Source organism: Heterodontus francisci, chromosome 9 (assembly GCF_036365525.1).
Source record: "Heterodontus francisci isolate sHetFra1 chromosome 9, sHetFra1.hap1, whole genome shotgun sequence".
Lineage (NCBI taxonomy): Eukaryota > Metazoa > Chordata > Chondrichthyes > Heterodontiformes > Heterodontidae > Heterodontus > Heterodontus francisci.
In genome coordinates this window covers 87,181,379-87,199,722 of record NC_090379.1, presented here as the reverse complement: position 1 = coordinate 87,199,722, position 18,344 = coordinate 87,181,379, and the positions used below count along the sequence as shown (strand labels likewise).

At 46.4% G+C, this 18,344-nt stretch overlaps 1 protein-coding gene across 3 annotated transcripts in view; it reads left to right on the top strand.

Moving 5' to 3' along the window:
- The window catches only part of fsip1 (fibrous sheath interacting protein 1), a 607,920-nt gene that overhangs the window by 54,965 nt on the left and 534,611 nt on the right, over nucleotides 1-18,344 (top strand). For all 3 annotated transcript variants that reach the window (XM_068039424.1, XM_068039423.1, XM_068039425.1), the window contains one exon: nucleotides 18,048-18,184. In XM_068039424.1, the coding sequence (XP_067895525.1) occupies nucleotides 18,048-18,184 (137 nt within the window). The remainder of the gene's footprint in view (nucleotides 1-18,047; nucleotides 18,185-18,344) is intronic.

Here is an 18,344-nt window from a genome sequence, read left to right as displayed (position 1 = left end):
GCCCTTCGGCCCGTGTGTCTGTGCTGGCCGTCAAGCACCTATCTATTCTAATCCCTTTTTCCAGCACTTGGCCCGTAGCCTTGTATGCTATGGCGTTTCAAGTGCTCATCTAAATACTTCTTAAATGTTGTGAGGGTTCCTGCCTCTATCACCCTTTCAGGTAGTGTGTTCCAGATTCCAACCACCCTCTGGGTGAAAAGATTTTTTCCTCAAATCCCCTCTAAACTTCCTGCCTCTTACCTTAAATTTATGCCTCCTGGTTATTGATCCCTCCGCTAAGGGAAAAAGTTTCTTCCTATCTATACCCCTCATAATTTTGTATACCTCAATCAGGTCCCCCCTCAGCCTTCTCTGCTCTAAGGAAAACAACCCTAGCCTATCCAGTCTCTCTTCATAGCTGAAATGCTGCAGCCCAGATGGGAAGGGCCTATTTACCATAGCAGAGAGGTCAGTGACTGGGGGGCATTGATTTAAAGTGATTGGTATAAGGATTAGAGAGGAGATGAGGAATTTCTTTTTTCACCCAGATGATGGTGGGGGTCTGGAACTCACTGTCTGGTAGAGGCAGAAAACCTCATCTCATTTAAAAGGTGTCTGGATGTGCATCTGAAGTGCTGTAACCTACAGGACTATGGACCAGATGCTGGAAGGTGGCTCCTTTTTTAATTCAGCTGGTGCAGACACGATGGGCCAAGTGGCCTCTATCTGTGTCATAAACTTTCTATGATTCACTAGTCGCCATGCCCTGCCATTCAAAGTGATTGTGACCTTGAACTTCTTCACTTCTGGCCCTTTCAAGGATCAGCTGCAGACCTTGGTGGCATCTTGCAAACTGCTGCACACCACTGCATCTTGCAGGCCACTGTTGCCCTCTTTGCCAGAGCTGGAGAATGCATTCAATTCCAGAGAGACACGACAGAATACAACAATCACCAATCACTTCGCAGACACATAGGGCTGTGCGTTTTGTCACCATCGCTGGATTCCCCCAGGTGTAGGGCATCATTAATGGCACCCACTGACTGGCCAGTCAGGTTCATCAACAGAAGGGGCTGCACTCTCTCAATGTTCAGCTGGTCTGCGACCACAACGAGAGTTTCCTCCATGTGTGCACTTGCTTTCCTGGCAGCTGTCATGACTCCTTCATCCTCCGACAGTCCAGGATACTGCAGCTCTTCACTCCAAACCCCAAACTCAGTGGATGGATTCCAGGGGTTAGGGATATCGCTTGAAGACATGGCTATTTACCCTTCAGAGTCCCAAACAGAGACACGGAGGTGATACAATGAGAGCCATCTGCTCTCTAGGACCACTATTGAGCAGGCCATTGGGCTTTTAAAGAAGTGGTTCTGGTGCCTGGACTGGACAGGTGGCACCCTGCAATACACACCTTTACGGGGCTTGCTCATTGTGGTGGTCTGTTGTGCTCACCTCCAGAGAGGTGTGGACCTTGAGGATGGTGAGGCCCTAGAAGGGAACAGCTCATCAGAGGGAGAGGAGGAGTAGGACATGGAAGAGGAGGCGGAGGGGGAAGATGCAGATCACCGAGGTGCCCCAGTGGCACAGGGAAGTGGCCGGGCCCTGCACGGGGTTCGAAGGTCTCGTCAGTGTGAGGGATCATCTGATTCAGGAACGTTTCAACTGAGCCCCTCTGTTCCAGGAGGAATGGCATGGTCTGGAATTCACTCAGCTGACTGTGCTAACACTTCCATTGAAGACATAGCCTGGAACGTGTAAACTCTTACCATCAATGAAGGAGGCACATCTACCCAGAGGTTTCACCATCACTGTTGATGAGCCCTTGCCATTATCACATCATACCTCTTTTCCTGTACTGCCATTAATAAATGGAGGCTCACTTGTTTGTCTTATTATTTGCATTGTGCTCATAAAGGAAAACCATGCATAAGAGGACACCCCAGCAACCCACTCAGTGCTCTGTGCCTCTTCACGGTGGCCTCTTCAATGTGGTGCTCCCTTTGTGGCCTTGGAGGAGGTGGAGGCAACCTGCTAACTTGTCTCTGCCTATGGCTGAGATGCGTGTGGTGGTCGTCGTAGAGGTGCCGGTGGGAGCTTTCCAGAGGCTGCTGCACCTGAATCATTGTGAGGGCAGCCTCCATCGCTGGGCTTTACTGCACAGATGCTCCCTCTATCAGAGGGGCCAAGGAGGTCAAAGATGATGATGGTGCCCCATGAGTGGTGCCACCCTCATCCTCCTCGGTGATATCCTAGGTACTTGGCTGGATCTCTGGATGGCTGGAGGGGAGCAACTGCCATCCCCTCCTGATATCCCTGCATCATCAGTGCCACTGACCAGTCCATGCTATATAGTGCAGCATGCATCCTTTGAACATCAGTGCGCAGTTCCTGCATGCAGTCTGAGTGCTGCTGCATATGGTTCTCCATGAGTTGGCCACTCAATGGAGGAACTCATGAACTTAAAGCCCTGAGCCATGGTGGGGCACATGAGCTGGATGAACTCTTCCATTCTTTGCCCATGACCCCATACTTCCTCAGGAAGCTCTGATATGCTGCTCCTTTGCAGTGACTCTTGAGGCCCTGCCTATGTGCCCATCTGAGCAGGGCTGTGTCTTTCCTCCCTCCACTGAGGGGAACTGCTCACAGTTTTCTCTGCCTCTGGCACTTCCTCCTGCACACTAGTGCTGTGCTCCTCAACGAGTGCCACCCAATTTATCCGTGTGTGAGGGCCTATCAAGGTGATTGTATCTGCGCTGGAAAAGAGTGTTCTTGTAAGGTGTGACGGTGCTTCTTCGCAGCTTGGCTGCTGTTGCACTTGGCCTGATGACGGTGAGGGAGATCACCTCCTTGGTTTAACATCTGAACCTGTGGGATACGCAAGAATTCATGAGAACTAGCCTTAGAGAACAGAAGCCTCGCAGTGCTGATGCTTCCCAGTTCAACTGAGTTTTCGGTATGCTGTCAGTCAAGGTGGAATGAAAGGCTCCGTTTTAACAAGCGCATTGTCCACTATAATCACCATCTCTACCTTGAGTGTCTTGCCATGGCCAACTTCCTCATGGTCCACGATCCTGGCTATTTCCATGGCTCCCTTCTCCATGATTGTGATCAATTGAAGGTAGGGCACCCCTCCACCAGTCGAGGCCCTCTTCTATGCATTATGAGCCTGTTTCTCCTGCAAGGACAAAAGAGAGTGTAATAAGGCACTGCTGACCTCTTTTACCAGTGACAACTGCTCCTATTCTTTAGAAGCTGATTGTTTCTGTCCTCAGCAGCACTGTGGCTCTGAACCAATCTGAGGGGCGAGTAGGTGCCCTGGACACACACTCCTCCCATGTTCAGGAGCAGTATGTGCCTTGAGGCACCTCAGCTGGTGTGCCTGCTGGAGGGTGAATAACCAGAGGCCTGTCCTGAGGGTTGGGAGTTTCACTCAACTTGCTAGGGTGTATCAGGTCATTGAACCTCTTCCAACGCTGGATCCAACTTATGCACACCGCATTCCTTCTGCTGACTGTGTCAGCTGTCTCCATTCATGCCTGCTAATTCTGGGTGGATGGTCTTCTCCTGCCACCCTCCAGGGATATGACCTCCCTCCTCTCTCTGACAGCTTCCTAGAGGACCTCCAGATCTACATCAGACAATAGAGGGGCTGCCCTGCCCTGGTTTCCAGATCTCTGCCTCTCCTGAGACATTCTTGAATTCAAAGCATCTATGTTCTTCCAATCTGAAGTTACAGCAGTGAAATGGGGCCATAGTAAAGGCTGCTGATCTGTTTAAATCGGGGGTGCACTTGAGTGGTCCTGCCTCTGTTCCCACCCCGGCAGCTGCCATTTGGCTGCAGAACTCATCTCTATGGCAATTAAGGGACGCCCCCTCCAGTGAAACTCTGGGCTGGTGACTGCTTCCCCCGGCAGTAGGTTTGGGACCTGGAAGCAGTCCCAACTTCCGTTTCCTGCCCCCATAGCTAAAAATCCAGCCCCTGGAATTTCCTACTTGTCACCATTCTGGAAACATCATCATTAGCAAGGGTAACAAAAATGACCTAGCCAGCAATTACCACATTATATGAACAAATATAAATAAAATTTGATAACTCTTTGCTCTCCAGTAGGTTTATATTGTGTTTTATCTTAAAATGGTGTCATGAAGACCCCCCACCTGCCAAGAATAAGGCACATTAATTTCATCATATGAACATCAATTTTAAACTGTTGCTGGAGTAAAGAGTCACAGAGTTATACAGCACATAAACTGGCCCTTCGGCCCATCGTGTCTGTGCCAGCCATCAAGCACCGAACTATTCTATTCCCATATTCCTGCACTTGACCCGTAGCTTTGTACGCTATGGCGTTTCAAGTGCTCATCTAAATACTTCTTAAACGTTGTGAGGGTTCCTGCCTCCACCACCTCTTCAGGCAGTGTGTTCCAGATTCCAACCACTCGCTGGGTGAAAAGATTTTTCCTCAAATCCCCCCTAAACCTATTGCCCCTTACCTTAAATCTATGGTCCCTGGTTCTTGACCCTTCCGCTAAGGGATATAGTTTCTTCCTATCTAACCTATCAATGCCCCTCATAATCTTATACATCTCAATCATGTCCGCCCTCAGCCTTCTCTGCTCCAAGGAAAACAACCATGGCCTTTTCAGTCTCTCTTCGTAGCTGAAATGCTCTAGCCCAGGCAATATCCTGGTGAATCTCCTCTGCACCCTCTCCACATCCTTCCTATTGTGTGGTGACCAGAACTGTACACAGTATTCCAACTGTGGCCTAACTAGCGTTTTACACAGCTCCATCATAACCTCCCTTCTCTTATATTCTATGCCTCAGTTAATAAAGGCAAGTATCCCATATGCCTTCCTAAGCACCTTATCTACCTGTGCTGCTGCCCTCAGTGATCTATGGACAAGTACACCAAGGTCCCTCTGGCCTTCTGTACTTCCTCGGGACCTGCCATCCATTGTATATTCACTTGCCTTGTTAGTCCTCCCAAAATGCATCACCTCACACTTTTCAGGATTAAATTCCATTTGCCACTGCTCCACCCATCTTACCAGCCCATCTATATCTCGCTGTAATCTAAGGATTTCCTCCTCACTGTTTACAACACCATCAATTTTCATGTCATCTGAGAACTTACTGATCATACCTCCTATATTTATGTCTAAATCATTAATGTACACTACAAACAGCAAGGGTCCCAGCACCGATCCCTGTAGTACACCACTGGCCACAGGCTTCCAATTGCAAAAATAGCCCTCGACTATCACCCTCTGCCTCCTGCCACTAAGCCAATTCTGGATCCAATTTCCCATGTGGGACCTTATCAAAAGCCTTACTGAAATCCATGTAGACTACATCAACTGTTTTACCCTCATCGACACATCGAGTCACTTCCTCAAAAAATTGAATCAAGTCAATTAGACATGACCTCCCCCTGACAAAGCCATGCTGACTATCCCTGATTAATCCTTGCCTCTCCAAGTGGAGATTAATCCTGTCCCTCAGAATTTTTTCCAATATTTTCCCAACCACTGATGTTAGACTCACCGGCCCGTAATTACCTGGTTTATCCCTGCTACCCTTCTTGAATAATGGTACCACATTCAGAGGATTTGAAAATTTATGTCAAAGCCCCTGCTATCTCCTCCCTAGGATTAGGTCCAGTACTGCCTCTTGTAGGACGTTCTACGTACTGGCTCACAAAGCTCTCCTGTATGCATTTTAAGAATTCTGCCCCCTTTAAGCCTTTTGCATGAAGACTATCCCAGTTAATATAGGGGAAGTTGAAATCCCCTACTATTATTACTCTATTATTTTTGCACCTCTCTTGTTTAAAGAGATCAGTAGTGGCTGAAAGAACATTTGCATACTAAGAGACAATGCTTGGAGGGGCAAAAGAATTGCTCATTGATTTAATTAACAGAGATTGGTCTGGGCAATGGTGATCCACATCTTGTCGGTGTAAGAGAGTTTTGGAATCCACAAACGCAAGAGTTTGTTGAAAATATTTAGTCACATGACTAACCTGCTGGCCAACTTGGAGGTTTGAATTGTGCTCACAAGACAGTTTTGAACACAGACTGCAGATTGCAACTGAAATTGGAACAGGACAGCCTGTCTCCTGGCTGTCTCTCTCTCGCTTTCTCACAAGCCTCCGGACTCACTGAAGACACGTAAACCTCAAGAGAGAAAAAACTCCTACATCGAAACAAGTTAAAGCGTGCACTGGGCCCCAACGAACAGCAAGACTTACCGGCAACCAAAGACTCCACATTGAACACAAAGGACCATAAATAACTACTAGATATTGCCTCAAACTTTTCCCCTTTATTCTTTCTACTTTTTCCGTCTCTATCTGCACGTATGCATGCTAGTGTGGTCGTGTCGCATATTCATTGTCGTTATCGGAATTAGAGTCTAAGATTAATAAACTCCCACCTTTTTAAATCCAACAAAACCCGTTTCATTGATTTCTTTGCCTTACAATTAGAAAGCAGTGAACAAGGATTCACTCGGGGAGCTAAAACACTGTGTTTTTAGAATTAAACTCTGTTACGGTTAAACCAGGCAAAGGCTGAGTGGGAACCCTAAGACCCCTTCTCACCCGGTTGTAAGAATGCTGTAATCTATTTCTTCATTGCATCATGATATCTAGAATTGATCAAATAACAAGTGTTGTCTCAATCAAAGGAATGCTGTACCTTTTATCCTTAACAACAGATGGCAGTAGAGCACTGTTTTTCCCCTCCCTCGTTGTTTACTGGAAGAATTACTAATTGCTCCTTTCAAAATTCACTTTAGAAAGGTCTCATAATAAAGTTGTAAGTTGATATAATTAGTAATTATGCTAATTAACCTGGAATTGATATCAGAGGCCAAATCAAACCAAGTGACTTTTTTAAAAAGAAGTTTTCACTACTTTTGTTAGTTTGCAGAATTAGAAATTCTTTATTTCAGTAGTAGTGGAAAATTAAATTACAGAACGATTGAGCACTGTTTCTGTTTCTCCTAGACAAATCTTAATTTTCTTCAGATTACAGAATCACAGCATTGTTACATTGCAGAAGGAGGCCATTCGGCCCATCGTATCTGCACCGGCTGTCCGAAAGATAAATCCAAAAAGTAGTCATGATCATTGGACCAATACGTTAATTGTTCTTCGAGCACTGAAATTATGCATTAATTTACGAGATAAGGCAATTAGTTCTTAACTCCCAACCTGATGGACATAGATTCATATTCTTGTGTTGCCTATTACCCAGACTTGCCTTTGGTGAATTTTATTAATTTACTCAAATAGCATAATGGGAAGAAAAGGGAATTGGGGCAGTATCCATGATTGGAAAAACAGAAGTTAAATGTTTCATATTTTATATTTTTAATAATTCTAATTGGAATCATTGTTTAGCTTTTTTTTTATTCATTCATGGGAGGTGGGCGTCGCTGGCCAGGCCAGCATTTATTGCTCATCCCTAATTGCCCTTGAGAAGGTGGTGGTGAGCTGCCTTCTTGAACCGCTGCAGTCCATTTGGGGTAGGTATATCCACAGTGCTGTTAGGAAGGGAGTTCCAGGATTTTGACCCAGCAACAGTGAAGGAATGGCGATATAGTTCCAAGTCAGAATGGTGTGTGACTTGGAGGGGAACTTGCAGGTGGTGGTGTTCCCATGCATTTGCTGCCCTTGTCCTTCTAGTTGGTAGAGGTCGCGGGTTTGGAAGGTGCTGTCTAAGGAGCTTTGGTGCATTGCTGCAGTGCATCTTGTAGACGGTACACACTGCTGCCACTGTGCGTCGGTGGTGGAGGGAGTGAATGTTTGTAGATGGTGTGCCAAACAAGCGGGATGCTTTGTCCTGGATGGTGTTGAGCTTCTGAAGTGTTGTTGGAGCTGCACCCATCCAGGCAAGTGGAGAGTATTCCATCACACTCCTGACTTGTGCCTTGTAGATGGTGGACAGGCTTTGGGGAGTCAGGAGGTGAGTTTCTCACCTCAGGATTCCTAGTCTCTGACCTGTTCTTGTAGCCATGGTATTTATATGGCTACTCCAGTTCAGTTTCTGGTCAATGGTAGCCCCGAGGATGTTGATAGTGGGGGATTCAGCAATGGTAATGCCATTGAATGTCAAGGGGAGATGGTTAGATTCTCTCTTGTTGGAGATGGTCATTGCCTGGCACTTGTGTGGCGCGAATGTTACTTGCCACTTATCAGCCCAAGCCTGGATATTGTCCCGGTCTTGTTGCATTTCTACACGGACTGCTTCAGTATCTGAGGAGTCACGAATGGTGCTGAACATTGTGCAATCATCAGCGAACATCCCCACTTCTGACCTTATGATTAAAGGAAGGTCATTGATGAAGCAGCTGAAGATGGTTGGGCCTAGGAGGCTTAGGCCCTGAGGAACTCTTGCAGTGATGTCCTGGAGCTCAGATGATTGACCTCCAACAACCACAACCATCTTCCTTTGCGCTAGGTATGACTCCAGCCAGCGGAGGGTTTTCCCCCTGATTCCCATTGACCTCAGTTTTGCTAGGGCTCCTTGATGCCATACTCAGTCAAATGCTGCCTTGATGTCAAGGGCAGTCACTCTTGCCTCACCTCTTGAGTTCAGCTCTTTTGTCCATGTTTGAACCAAGGCTGTAATGACGTCAGGAGCTGAGTGGCCCTGGCGGGACCCAAACTGAGCAGATTATTGCTAAGTAAGTGCCGCTTGATGGCACTGTTAATGACACCTTCCATCACTTTACTGATGGTTGAGAGTAGGCTGATGGGGTGGTAATTGGCCAGGTTGCACTTGTCCTGCTTTTTGTGTACAGGACATACCTGGGCAATTTTCCACATTGCAGGGTAGATGCCAGTATTGTAGCTGTATTGGAACAGCTTGGCTAGGGGCGCAGCAAGTTCTGGAGCACAGGTCTTCAGTACTATTGCCGGAATATTGTCAGGGCCCATAGCCTTTGCAGTATCCAGTGCCTTCAGTCGTTTCTTGATATCACGCAGAGTGAATCTAATTGGCTGAAGTCTGGCATCTATGATGCTGGGGACTTCAGGAGGAGGCCGAGATGGATCATCAACTCGGCACTTCTGGCTGAAGATTGTTGCAAATGCTTCGGCCTGATCTTTCGCACTGATGTGCTGGGCTCCACCATCATTGAGGATGGGGATATTTGTGAAGCCACCTCCTCCAGTTAGTTGTCTAATTGTCCATCACCATTCATGGTTGGATGTGGCAGGACTGCAGAGCTTAGATCTGATCCGTTGTTTATGGGATCGCTTAGCTCTGTCTATCGCATGCTGCTTACGCAGTTTGGCACGCAGATAGTCCTGTGTTGTAGCTTCACCAGGTTGACACCTCATTTTGAGGTACCCCTGGTGCTGCTCCTGGCATGTCCTCCTGCACTCTTCATTGAACCAGGGTTGGTCTCCTAGCTTGATGGTAATGGTAGAGTGGGGTATATGCCGGGCCATGAGGTTACAGATTGTGGTTGGGTTCAATTCTGCTGCTGCTGATGGCCCACAGCGCCTCATGGATGCCCATTTTTGCATTGCTAGATCTAGAACATAGAACATAGAACAGTACAGCACAGTACAGGCCCTTCGGCTCACGATGTTGTGCCGACCCTTTAACCTACTCTAAGATCAAACTACCTACATACCCTTCATTCTACTATCATCCATGTACCTATCCAAGAGTCACTTAAATGTCCCTAATGTATCTGCTTCTACTACCACCGCTGGCAGTGCATTCCATGCACCCACCACTCTCTGTGTAAAGAACCTACCTCTGACATCTCCCCTAAACTTTCCTCCAATCACCTTAAAATTATGCTCCCTGGTGATAGCCCTATCCGCCCTGGGAAAAAGTCTCTGGCTATCCACTCTACCTATGCCTCTCATCATCTTGTACACCTCTAACAAGTCACCTCTCATCCTTCTTCGCTCCAATGAGAAAAGTCCTAGCTCCCTCAACCTTTCTTCATAAGACATGCCCTCCAGTCCAGGCAGCATCCTGGTAAATCTCCTCTGCATCCTCTCTAAAGCTTCCACATCCTTCCTATGATGAGGCGACCAGAACTGAACACAATATTCCAAGAGTGTTCTAACCAGGGCTTTATAGAGCTGCAGCATAACCTCGCGGCTCTTAAACTCAATCCCCCTGTTAATGAAATCAACACCCCATACCCCTTCTTAACAACCCTATCAACTTGGGTGGCAACTTTGAGGGATCTAAGGACGTGGACCCCAAGATCCCTCTGTTCCTCCACACTGCCAAGAATCCTGTCTTTAAGCCTGTATTCTGCATTCAAATTCGACCTTCCAAAATGAATCACTTCACACTTTTCCAGGTTGAACTCCATCTGCCACTTCTCAGCCCAGCTCTGCATCCTGTCAATGTCCCGTTGCAACCTACAACAGCCCTCCACACTATCCACAACTCCAGCAACCTTTGTGTCATCGGCAAATTTACTAACCCAGCCTTCCACTTCCTCATCCAAGTCATTTATAAAAATCACAAAGAGCAGAGGTCCCAGAACAGATCCCTACGGAACACCACTGGTCACCGAGCTCCAGGCTGAATACTTTCCATCTACTACCACCCTCTGTCTTCTATGGGCCATCCAATTCTGTATCCAGACAGCCAACTTTCCCTGTATCCCATGCCTCCTTACTTTCTGAATGAGCCTACCATGGGGAACCTTATCAAACGCCTTGCTAAAATCCATATACACCACATCCACTGCTCTTCCTTCATCAATGTGTTTTGTCACATCCTCAAAGAATTCAATAAGGCTTGTGAGGCATGACCTGCCCCTCACAAAGCCATGCTGACTATCTCTAATCAAACTATGCTTTTCCAAATAATCATAAATCCTGTCTCTCAGAATCCTCTCCAATAATTTGCCCACCACCGACGTAAGACTGACTGGTCTGTAATTCCCAGGGTTATCCCTATTCCCTTTCTTGAACAAGGGAATAACATTTGCCAACCTCCAATCATCTGGTACTACTCCAGTGGACAGTGAGGACGCAATGATCATCGCCAAAGGCGTGGCAATCTCTTCCCTCGCTTCCCGTAATATCCTTGGGTATATCCCGTCTGGCCCCGGGGACTTATCTATCCTCGTCTTTCAAAATTTCCAGCACATCCTCCTTCTTAACATAAACCTGTTGAAGCATATCAGCCTGTTTCACGCTGTCCTCACAAACGTCGAGGTCCCTCTCACTAGTGAATACTGAAGCAAAGTACTCATTAAGGACCTCCCCTACCTCCTCCGACTCCAGGCACAAGTTCCCTCCACTATCCCTGATCGGCCCTACCCTCACTCTGGCCATCCTCTTGTTCCTCACATAAGTGTAGAACGCCTTGGGATTTTCCTTAATCCTACCCGCCAAGACTTTTTCATGTCCCCTTCTAGCTCTCCTAAGTCCATTCTTCAGTTCTTTCCTGGCTACCTTGTAACCCTCTAGAGCCCTGTGTGATCCTTGCTTCCTCAACCTTAAGTAAGCTTCCTTCTTCCTCTTGACTAGCTGTTCCACATCTCTTGTCATCCAAGGTTCCTTCACCCTACCATCCCTTCCCTGCCTCATCGGGACAAACCTATCCAGCAGTCGCAGCAAGTGCTCCCTCAACAACCTCCACATTTCTGTCATGCATTTCCCTGAGAACATCTGTTCCCAATTTAAGCTCCCCAGTTCCTGCCTAATAGCATTGTAATTCCCCCTCCCCCAATTAAATATTTTCCCATCCCGTCTGCTCCTGTCCCTCTCCATAACTATAGTAAAGGTCAGGGAGTTGTGATCACTATCACCGAAATGCTCTCCCACAGAGAGATCTACCACCTGGCCTGGTTCGTTGCCAAGCACCAAATCCAATATAGCCTCCCCTGTAGTCGGCCTATCTACATATTGAGTCAGGAAACCTTCCTGGACACACCTGACAAAAACTGCTCCATCCAAACTATTTGCACTAAGGAGGTTCCAATCAATATTAGGGAAGTTGAAGTCACCCATGACAACAACCCTGTTACTTCTGCACCTTTCCAAAATCTGCCTCCCAATCTGTTCCTCCGTATCTCTGTTGCTATTGGGGAGTCTATAGAAAAGTACTAATAAAGTGACTGCTCCTTTCCTGTTTCTGACTTTCACCCATACTGACTCAGTAGACAAACCCTCCACGACGACCTCCCTTTCTGCAGCTGTGATACTATCCCTGATTAGCAATGCCACTCCCATACCTCTTTTACCTCCCTCCCTATTCCTTTTGAAACTTCTAAACCTCGGAACATCCAACATCCATTCCTGCCCCTGTGATATCCAAGTCTCCGTAATGGCCACAACATCGTAGCTCCAAGTACTGATCCATGCTCTACGTTCATCACCCTTATTCCTGACACTTCTTGCGTTAAAATAGACAAACTTCAACCCATCATACTGGCTGCAACGTTGCCCTGTCAACTGTCTAACCTTCCTCGCAGACTCTCTGCACTCTGTATCTGCCTGCTCAACAGCTACCCCATCCACTGATCCATAGCTCTGGTTCCCATCCCCCTGCCAAACTAGTTTAAACCCTCCTGAAGAGCTCTAGCAAACCTCCCGCCCAGGATATTGGTGCCCCTTCAGTTCAGATCCAGTTCTTGTACAGGTCCCACCTTCCCCAGAAGATATCCCAATGATCCACATATCTGAAGCCCTCCCTCCTACACCAGCTCTGTAGCCACGTATTCAGCTGCACTCGCTCTCTGTTTCTAGCCTCACTAGCACGTGGCACCGGTATCAATCCTGAGATTACTACTCTGCTCGTCCTGCCTTTTAGCTTCCAACCTAACTCCCTATATTCGCTTTTCAGGTCCTCATCCCTTTTCCTAGCTATGTCATTGGTACCAATGTGTATCACGACTTCTGGCTGCTTCCCCTCCCCCTTAAGAATCCCGTAGACTCGATCCGAGACATCCCTGAACCTGGCACCCGGGAGGCAACATACCATCCGGGAGTCTCGTTCGTGACCACAGAATCTCCTGTCTGTTCCTCTCACCATTGAATCTCCTATCACTATCGCTCTCCTATTCTCCTCCCTTCCCTTCTGAGCCACAGAGCCAGGCTCAGTGCCAGAGACCTGGCCGCTGTGGCTTTCCCCTGGTAGGTCCCCCCCCCCCCAACCGTATCCAAAACGGTATACTTATTATTGAGGGGAATGGCCACAGGGGATCCCTGCACTGTGTGCCTAATCCCTTTCCTTCCCCTGACGGTCACCCAGCTACCTTTATCCTGTAACTTTGGTGTCAGTACTTCCCTATAACTGCTCTCTATCACCTCCTCAGCCTCCTGAATGATCCGAAGTTCATCCAGCTCCAGTTCCCGAACGCGGTCTGTGAGGAGCTGGAGTTGGGTGCATTTCTCACAGGTGAAGTCAGCAGGGACACAAGTGGTGACCCTTACCTCCCACATCCTGCAAGAGGAGCATGCAACTGCTCTAGCTTCCATCCCCTCTGCACTAAATTGACAACAGAGAATAAAAAAAAAATAATGGAAAACCTTACCTTACCAAACCCTCCGCACAAGAGTCCTTTTTTTTTGGTTAGAGGAGGAGGAGGATGGGTGGGAAACACTACACGTGTAGTGTTTCGGGTTTAGCCACTGCCCGAATATGTAAGTTCGAAATCTATCCCATTTAGCACGGTGGTAGTGCCACACAACACAATGGAGGGTATCCTCAATGTGAAGGCGGGACTTCGTCTCCACAAGGACTGTGCGGTGGTCATTCGTACCAATACTATAATTGACAGATGCATCTGCGGCAGGCAGATTGGTGAGGACAAGGTCAAGTATGTTTTCCCCTCTTGTCGGTTCCCTCACCACCTGCCGCATACCCAGTCTAGCAGATATGATCTTTAGGACTCGGCCAGCTTGGTCAGTAGTGGTGCTACCAAGCCACTCTTGGTGATGGACATTGAAATCCCCCACCCAGAGTACATTTTGTGCCCTCGCCACCCTCTGCTTCCTCCCAAGTGCTGTTCAACATGGAGGAGTACTGACTCATCAGCTGAGGGAGGGCGGTAGGTGGTAATCAGCAGGAGGTTTCCTTGTCCATGTTTGATCTGATGCCATGAGACTTCATGGGGTCCAGCGTCGATGTTGAGGACTCCCAGGGCAACTCCCTCCCTATTGTATGCCACTGCCTCTGGTGGGTCTGTCCTGCCGGTGGGACAGGACACACCCGGGGATGGTGATGGCAGTGTCTGGGACATTGCCTGTAAGGCATGATTCCGTGAGTATGACTATGTCAGGCTGTTGCTTGACTAGTCTGTGGGACAGTTCTCCCAACTTTGGCACAAGCCCCCAGATGTAAGTAAGGAGGACTTTGCAGGGTCGACAGGGCTGGGTTTGCCATTGTCGTTTCCAGTACCTCGGTCGATGCCGGGTGGTCCGTCCGGTTTCATTCCTTTTTATTGACTTCGTAGCGGTTAGATACAACTGACTGGCTTGCTAGGCCATTTCAGAGGGCATGTAAGAGTCAGCCACATTGCTGTGGGTCTGGAGTCACATGTAGGCCAGACCAGGTAAGGACAGCAGATTTCCTTCCCTGAAGGACATTAGTGAATGGGTTTTTACAACAATCGACAGTGGTTTTATGGCCATCATTAGACTAGATTTATTAATTGAATTCAAATTCCACCTTCCGCTGTGGTGGGATTCGAATCCATGTCCCCAGAGCAATACCGTGGGTCTCTGGGTTACTAGTCCAGTGACAATACCACTACGCCACCGCCTCCCCTTATGAGCTCTTGGGGTGGAGATTAAGATGGTAGCTCTCAACAGTCTTCAGCAAGAGGGTTTGTTCGAGGATGTAACTAGTAAAGTTGATGAGGGGGAGCCAGTAGATGTGGTTTATTTGGACTTTCAGAAGGCTTTTGACAAAGTCCCACATAAGAGATTAGTGTGTAAAATTAAAGCACATGGGCTTGTGGGTAGTGTATTACGATGGATAGAAAATTGGTTGGCAGGCAGGAAACAAAGAGTAGGGCTAAATGGGTCTATTTCCGAATGGCAGGCAGGGATCGGTGCTTGGACCCCAGCTATTCACAATATATATTAATGATTTCGATGAGGGCACCAAATGTAATATCTCCAAATTTGCAGATGACACAAAACTGGGTGGGAGGGTAAGTTGTGAGGAGGATGCAGAGTGGCTTCAGGGTGATTTGGACAGGTTGAGTGATTGGGCAAATGCATGGCAGATGCAGTATAATGTGGATAAATGTGAGGTTATCCACTTTGGTAGCAAAAACAGGAAGGCAGATTATTATCTGAACAGGTATAAACTGAGAGTGGGGAATATACAACGAGACCTGGGTGTTCTCATACACCAGTTGCTGAAGGTAAGCATGCAGGTCCAACAGGCGATAAAAAAGGCAAATGGTATGTTGGCCTTCATAGCGAAAGGATTCAAGTGCAGGAGCAGGGATGCAATTGTACAAGGCCTTGGTGAGGCCACACTTGGAATATTGTGTGCAATTTTGGTCTCCTTATCTGAGGAAGGATGCTCTTGCTATAGAAGGAGTGCAGCGAAAGTTTACCAGACTGATTCCTGGGATGGTGGGACTGACGTATGAGGAGAGATTGAGTTGGTTAGGATTATATTCGCTGGATTTCAGAAGAGTGAGGGGGGGATCTCATAGAAACCTATAAAATTCTAACAGGACTTGACAGGGTAGATGCAGGAAGGATGTTCCCGATGGTGGGGGAGTCCAGAACCAGGGGTCATAGTCTCAGGATACGGGGTAAATTTTTCAGGACTGAGATGAGAAATTTCTTCACCCAGAGAGTGGTGAGCTTGTGGAATTAGCTACCACAGAAAGCAGTTGAGGCCAAAACATTGTATGTTTTCAAGAAGGAGTCAGTTATAGCTCTTGGGTTTAAAGGGATCAAAGAATATCGGGCAAAAGCGGGAACAGGTTACTGAGTTGGATGATCAGCCATGATCATAATGAATGGCAGAGCAGGCTCGAAGGGCCGAATGGCCCACTCCTGCTCCTATTTTTTATGTTTCTGTGATGAGGGTTGACTGCCCACTGAGTTGCTGATGGCATCGTGCTGATCTCTTCCTCTACTCTAAACACTGATGCAAATTAATTATTCAGCATGTCTGCCTTTTTGTTATTTTAATTGACAGTATCTCCATAATCAGTTTTCAAGGAGCTCACATTGCTCCTGACCCCCCCCCCCCCCCGCCCTTTTCCTTTACAATAAAATTGTAAATTCTTTTATGTTGAATTGATATCCCTTGCAAGTTTCCTTTCGTACTTTCTTTTACTAGCTCTTCACAGAATTGTTACAGCACAGAAGAAGGCCATTCGGCCCATCATGTTTACACTGGCTCTCCGAAAGAGCAATTTACCTCATGCCAGTCTCCCGCCTACTCCCCATAGCCCTGCATATTCTTCCTTTTCAGATAAAAATCCAATTCCCTCTTGAATGCCTCGATTGAACCTGCCTCCACCACACTCTTGCAGGTAGTGCATTCAGATTCTAACCACTCACTGTGTGAAAAAGCTTTTCCTCGTGTCGCCATTGCCTCTTTTGCCAGTTACCTTAAACCTGTGCCCTCATGTTCTCGATCCTTCCACTAATGGGAACAGTTTTTCACCATTTACTCTGTCCAGACCCCTCATGATTTTGAACACCTCTATCAAATCTCCTCTCAACCTTCTCTTCTCCAAGGACAACTGTACCAACTTCTGAAATCTATTCCCTTACCCGATGACGCTCTTTGCTGTTCTTTGTATCTTTTCCATTCTCCAGGATCTGTACTATTTCTTGCATTTATGTATGCTTTTTCTTTTAGTTTTATGTTGTTTCTTACCTCTTTTGTTGTCCATGGCTGTCTTTTTTAGCAAGTAGAGCTCTTGCTCTTTAGGGGTACAAACTGGTTCTGTATCGCATAACCTCTATTTTGAACACCTCCCAATGATCTGCTGCCATTTTACCCATTAACAGATTTGCTCAGTTTACTGTGGACTGTCTCTGTCTCATCCCATTGAAGTCAGCCTTAACTAAATCTAGAATCTTCATTGCTGTTTCACGTTTCTCCCTTTCAAACACTATGTTGAACTTGAATATATTATGATGCTATTAGATAAATGTTTATGCACCGTTAGTCTGTTAACTAAGTCTGGCTCATTACTCATTACTAAGCTCTACTCACCCATCATTCTTGTCTTTAGTTTCAGATCCCCCACTGTCCCATTATTATGTTTAAATCACTTCATGGTCTTGCCACTCCCTGTCTTTATAACCTTCTCCAGCTCCCCACCTTCTCCTCCAAACTCATTGTTCCTCTGATTCTGGCCTCCTTTGCAATCTCTCTCCCTTCGTTCATCCATTGGCAGTGTGCCTCCAGCTGTCTAGACTTCATACTCTGAAATTCCCTCCCTAAATCCTGCCACCTCTCTGCCCTCGCTTCTTTAAAGCCCTCCTTAATAGCCACCGCTTTGATCAAATTTTCAGTCACCAATATCTCCATCTTTGTCTGAGTCCTTTTCTTTCAAATTATACCTCTGTCAAATGCCTTGAGAAATTTTTCTACATTAAAGGCACTTCGTAACGTTGTTATTGTATTTAATGTAAGTAAGGAATTCCATTTACTAATATAGCAATCCACTTTGTATGGAGTTTCTGACCCAAATATTAAAAAAAAAAGGAAATATAAAATTTTGATCTGTTTTAAATGTAGTTATTTTTTTATTGATCATCAAAGACGTATGTTCTGTTCCCAAATTTCAGAGATTATTTTGCATTAATAAAGGCCAAATATAATTTGTATAAATTATGTTTGAAGTGACTTTTTTGTGAAGAAAGTCATTTTTTATTTTTAAGTGGCTTGTGGATCTGCTGTTTTCTTGCTGTTTATGGCAATCCTGATTCAGAACCTGAAATTTATTGGCTAAATGGTTCCAAATCTATCAGGGTTGGAGCAGGATGTGGTGTACTATTTTGTGCATTGTGTTGAAGCAGCTCATCATGTGACAGGAATTTGTCCAATAAATGGCAACATGCTGTTTGTTTTCTTGTCAGACTACCAAGACAGTGGTGAAGGAGTTAATTTGCCTTCAGAAGTCAGCTCTAAAAATGTCCAAATTAATGAGACAAGCAATCAAATGTACCCTCAAAATAAGATTAAAGTTAAAGATTTTGTTAAGAAGAACATTGAGGTATGTGAAATTATTTTAATCTCGCCACAATCTGACGTGGAATTGTTGTTGACTTCAACAGTACCTCATTGTCTGGATGTATATTGGTGTTGAATCAATTGTTGTTGGTCCATTGTATGTGTCCAATTTCACTTTCATTACACACACAGTTGTTTTTGGC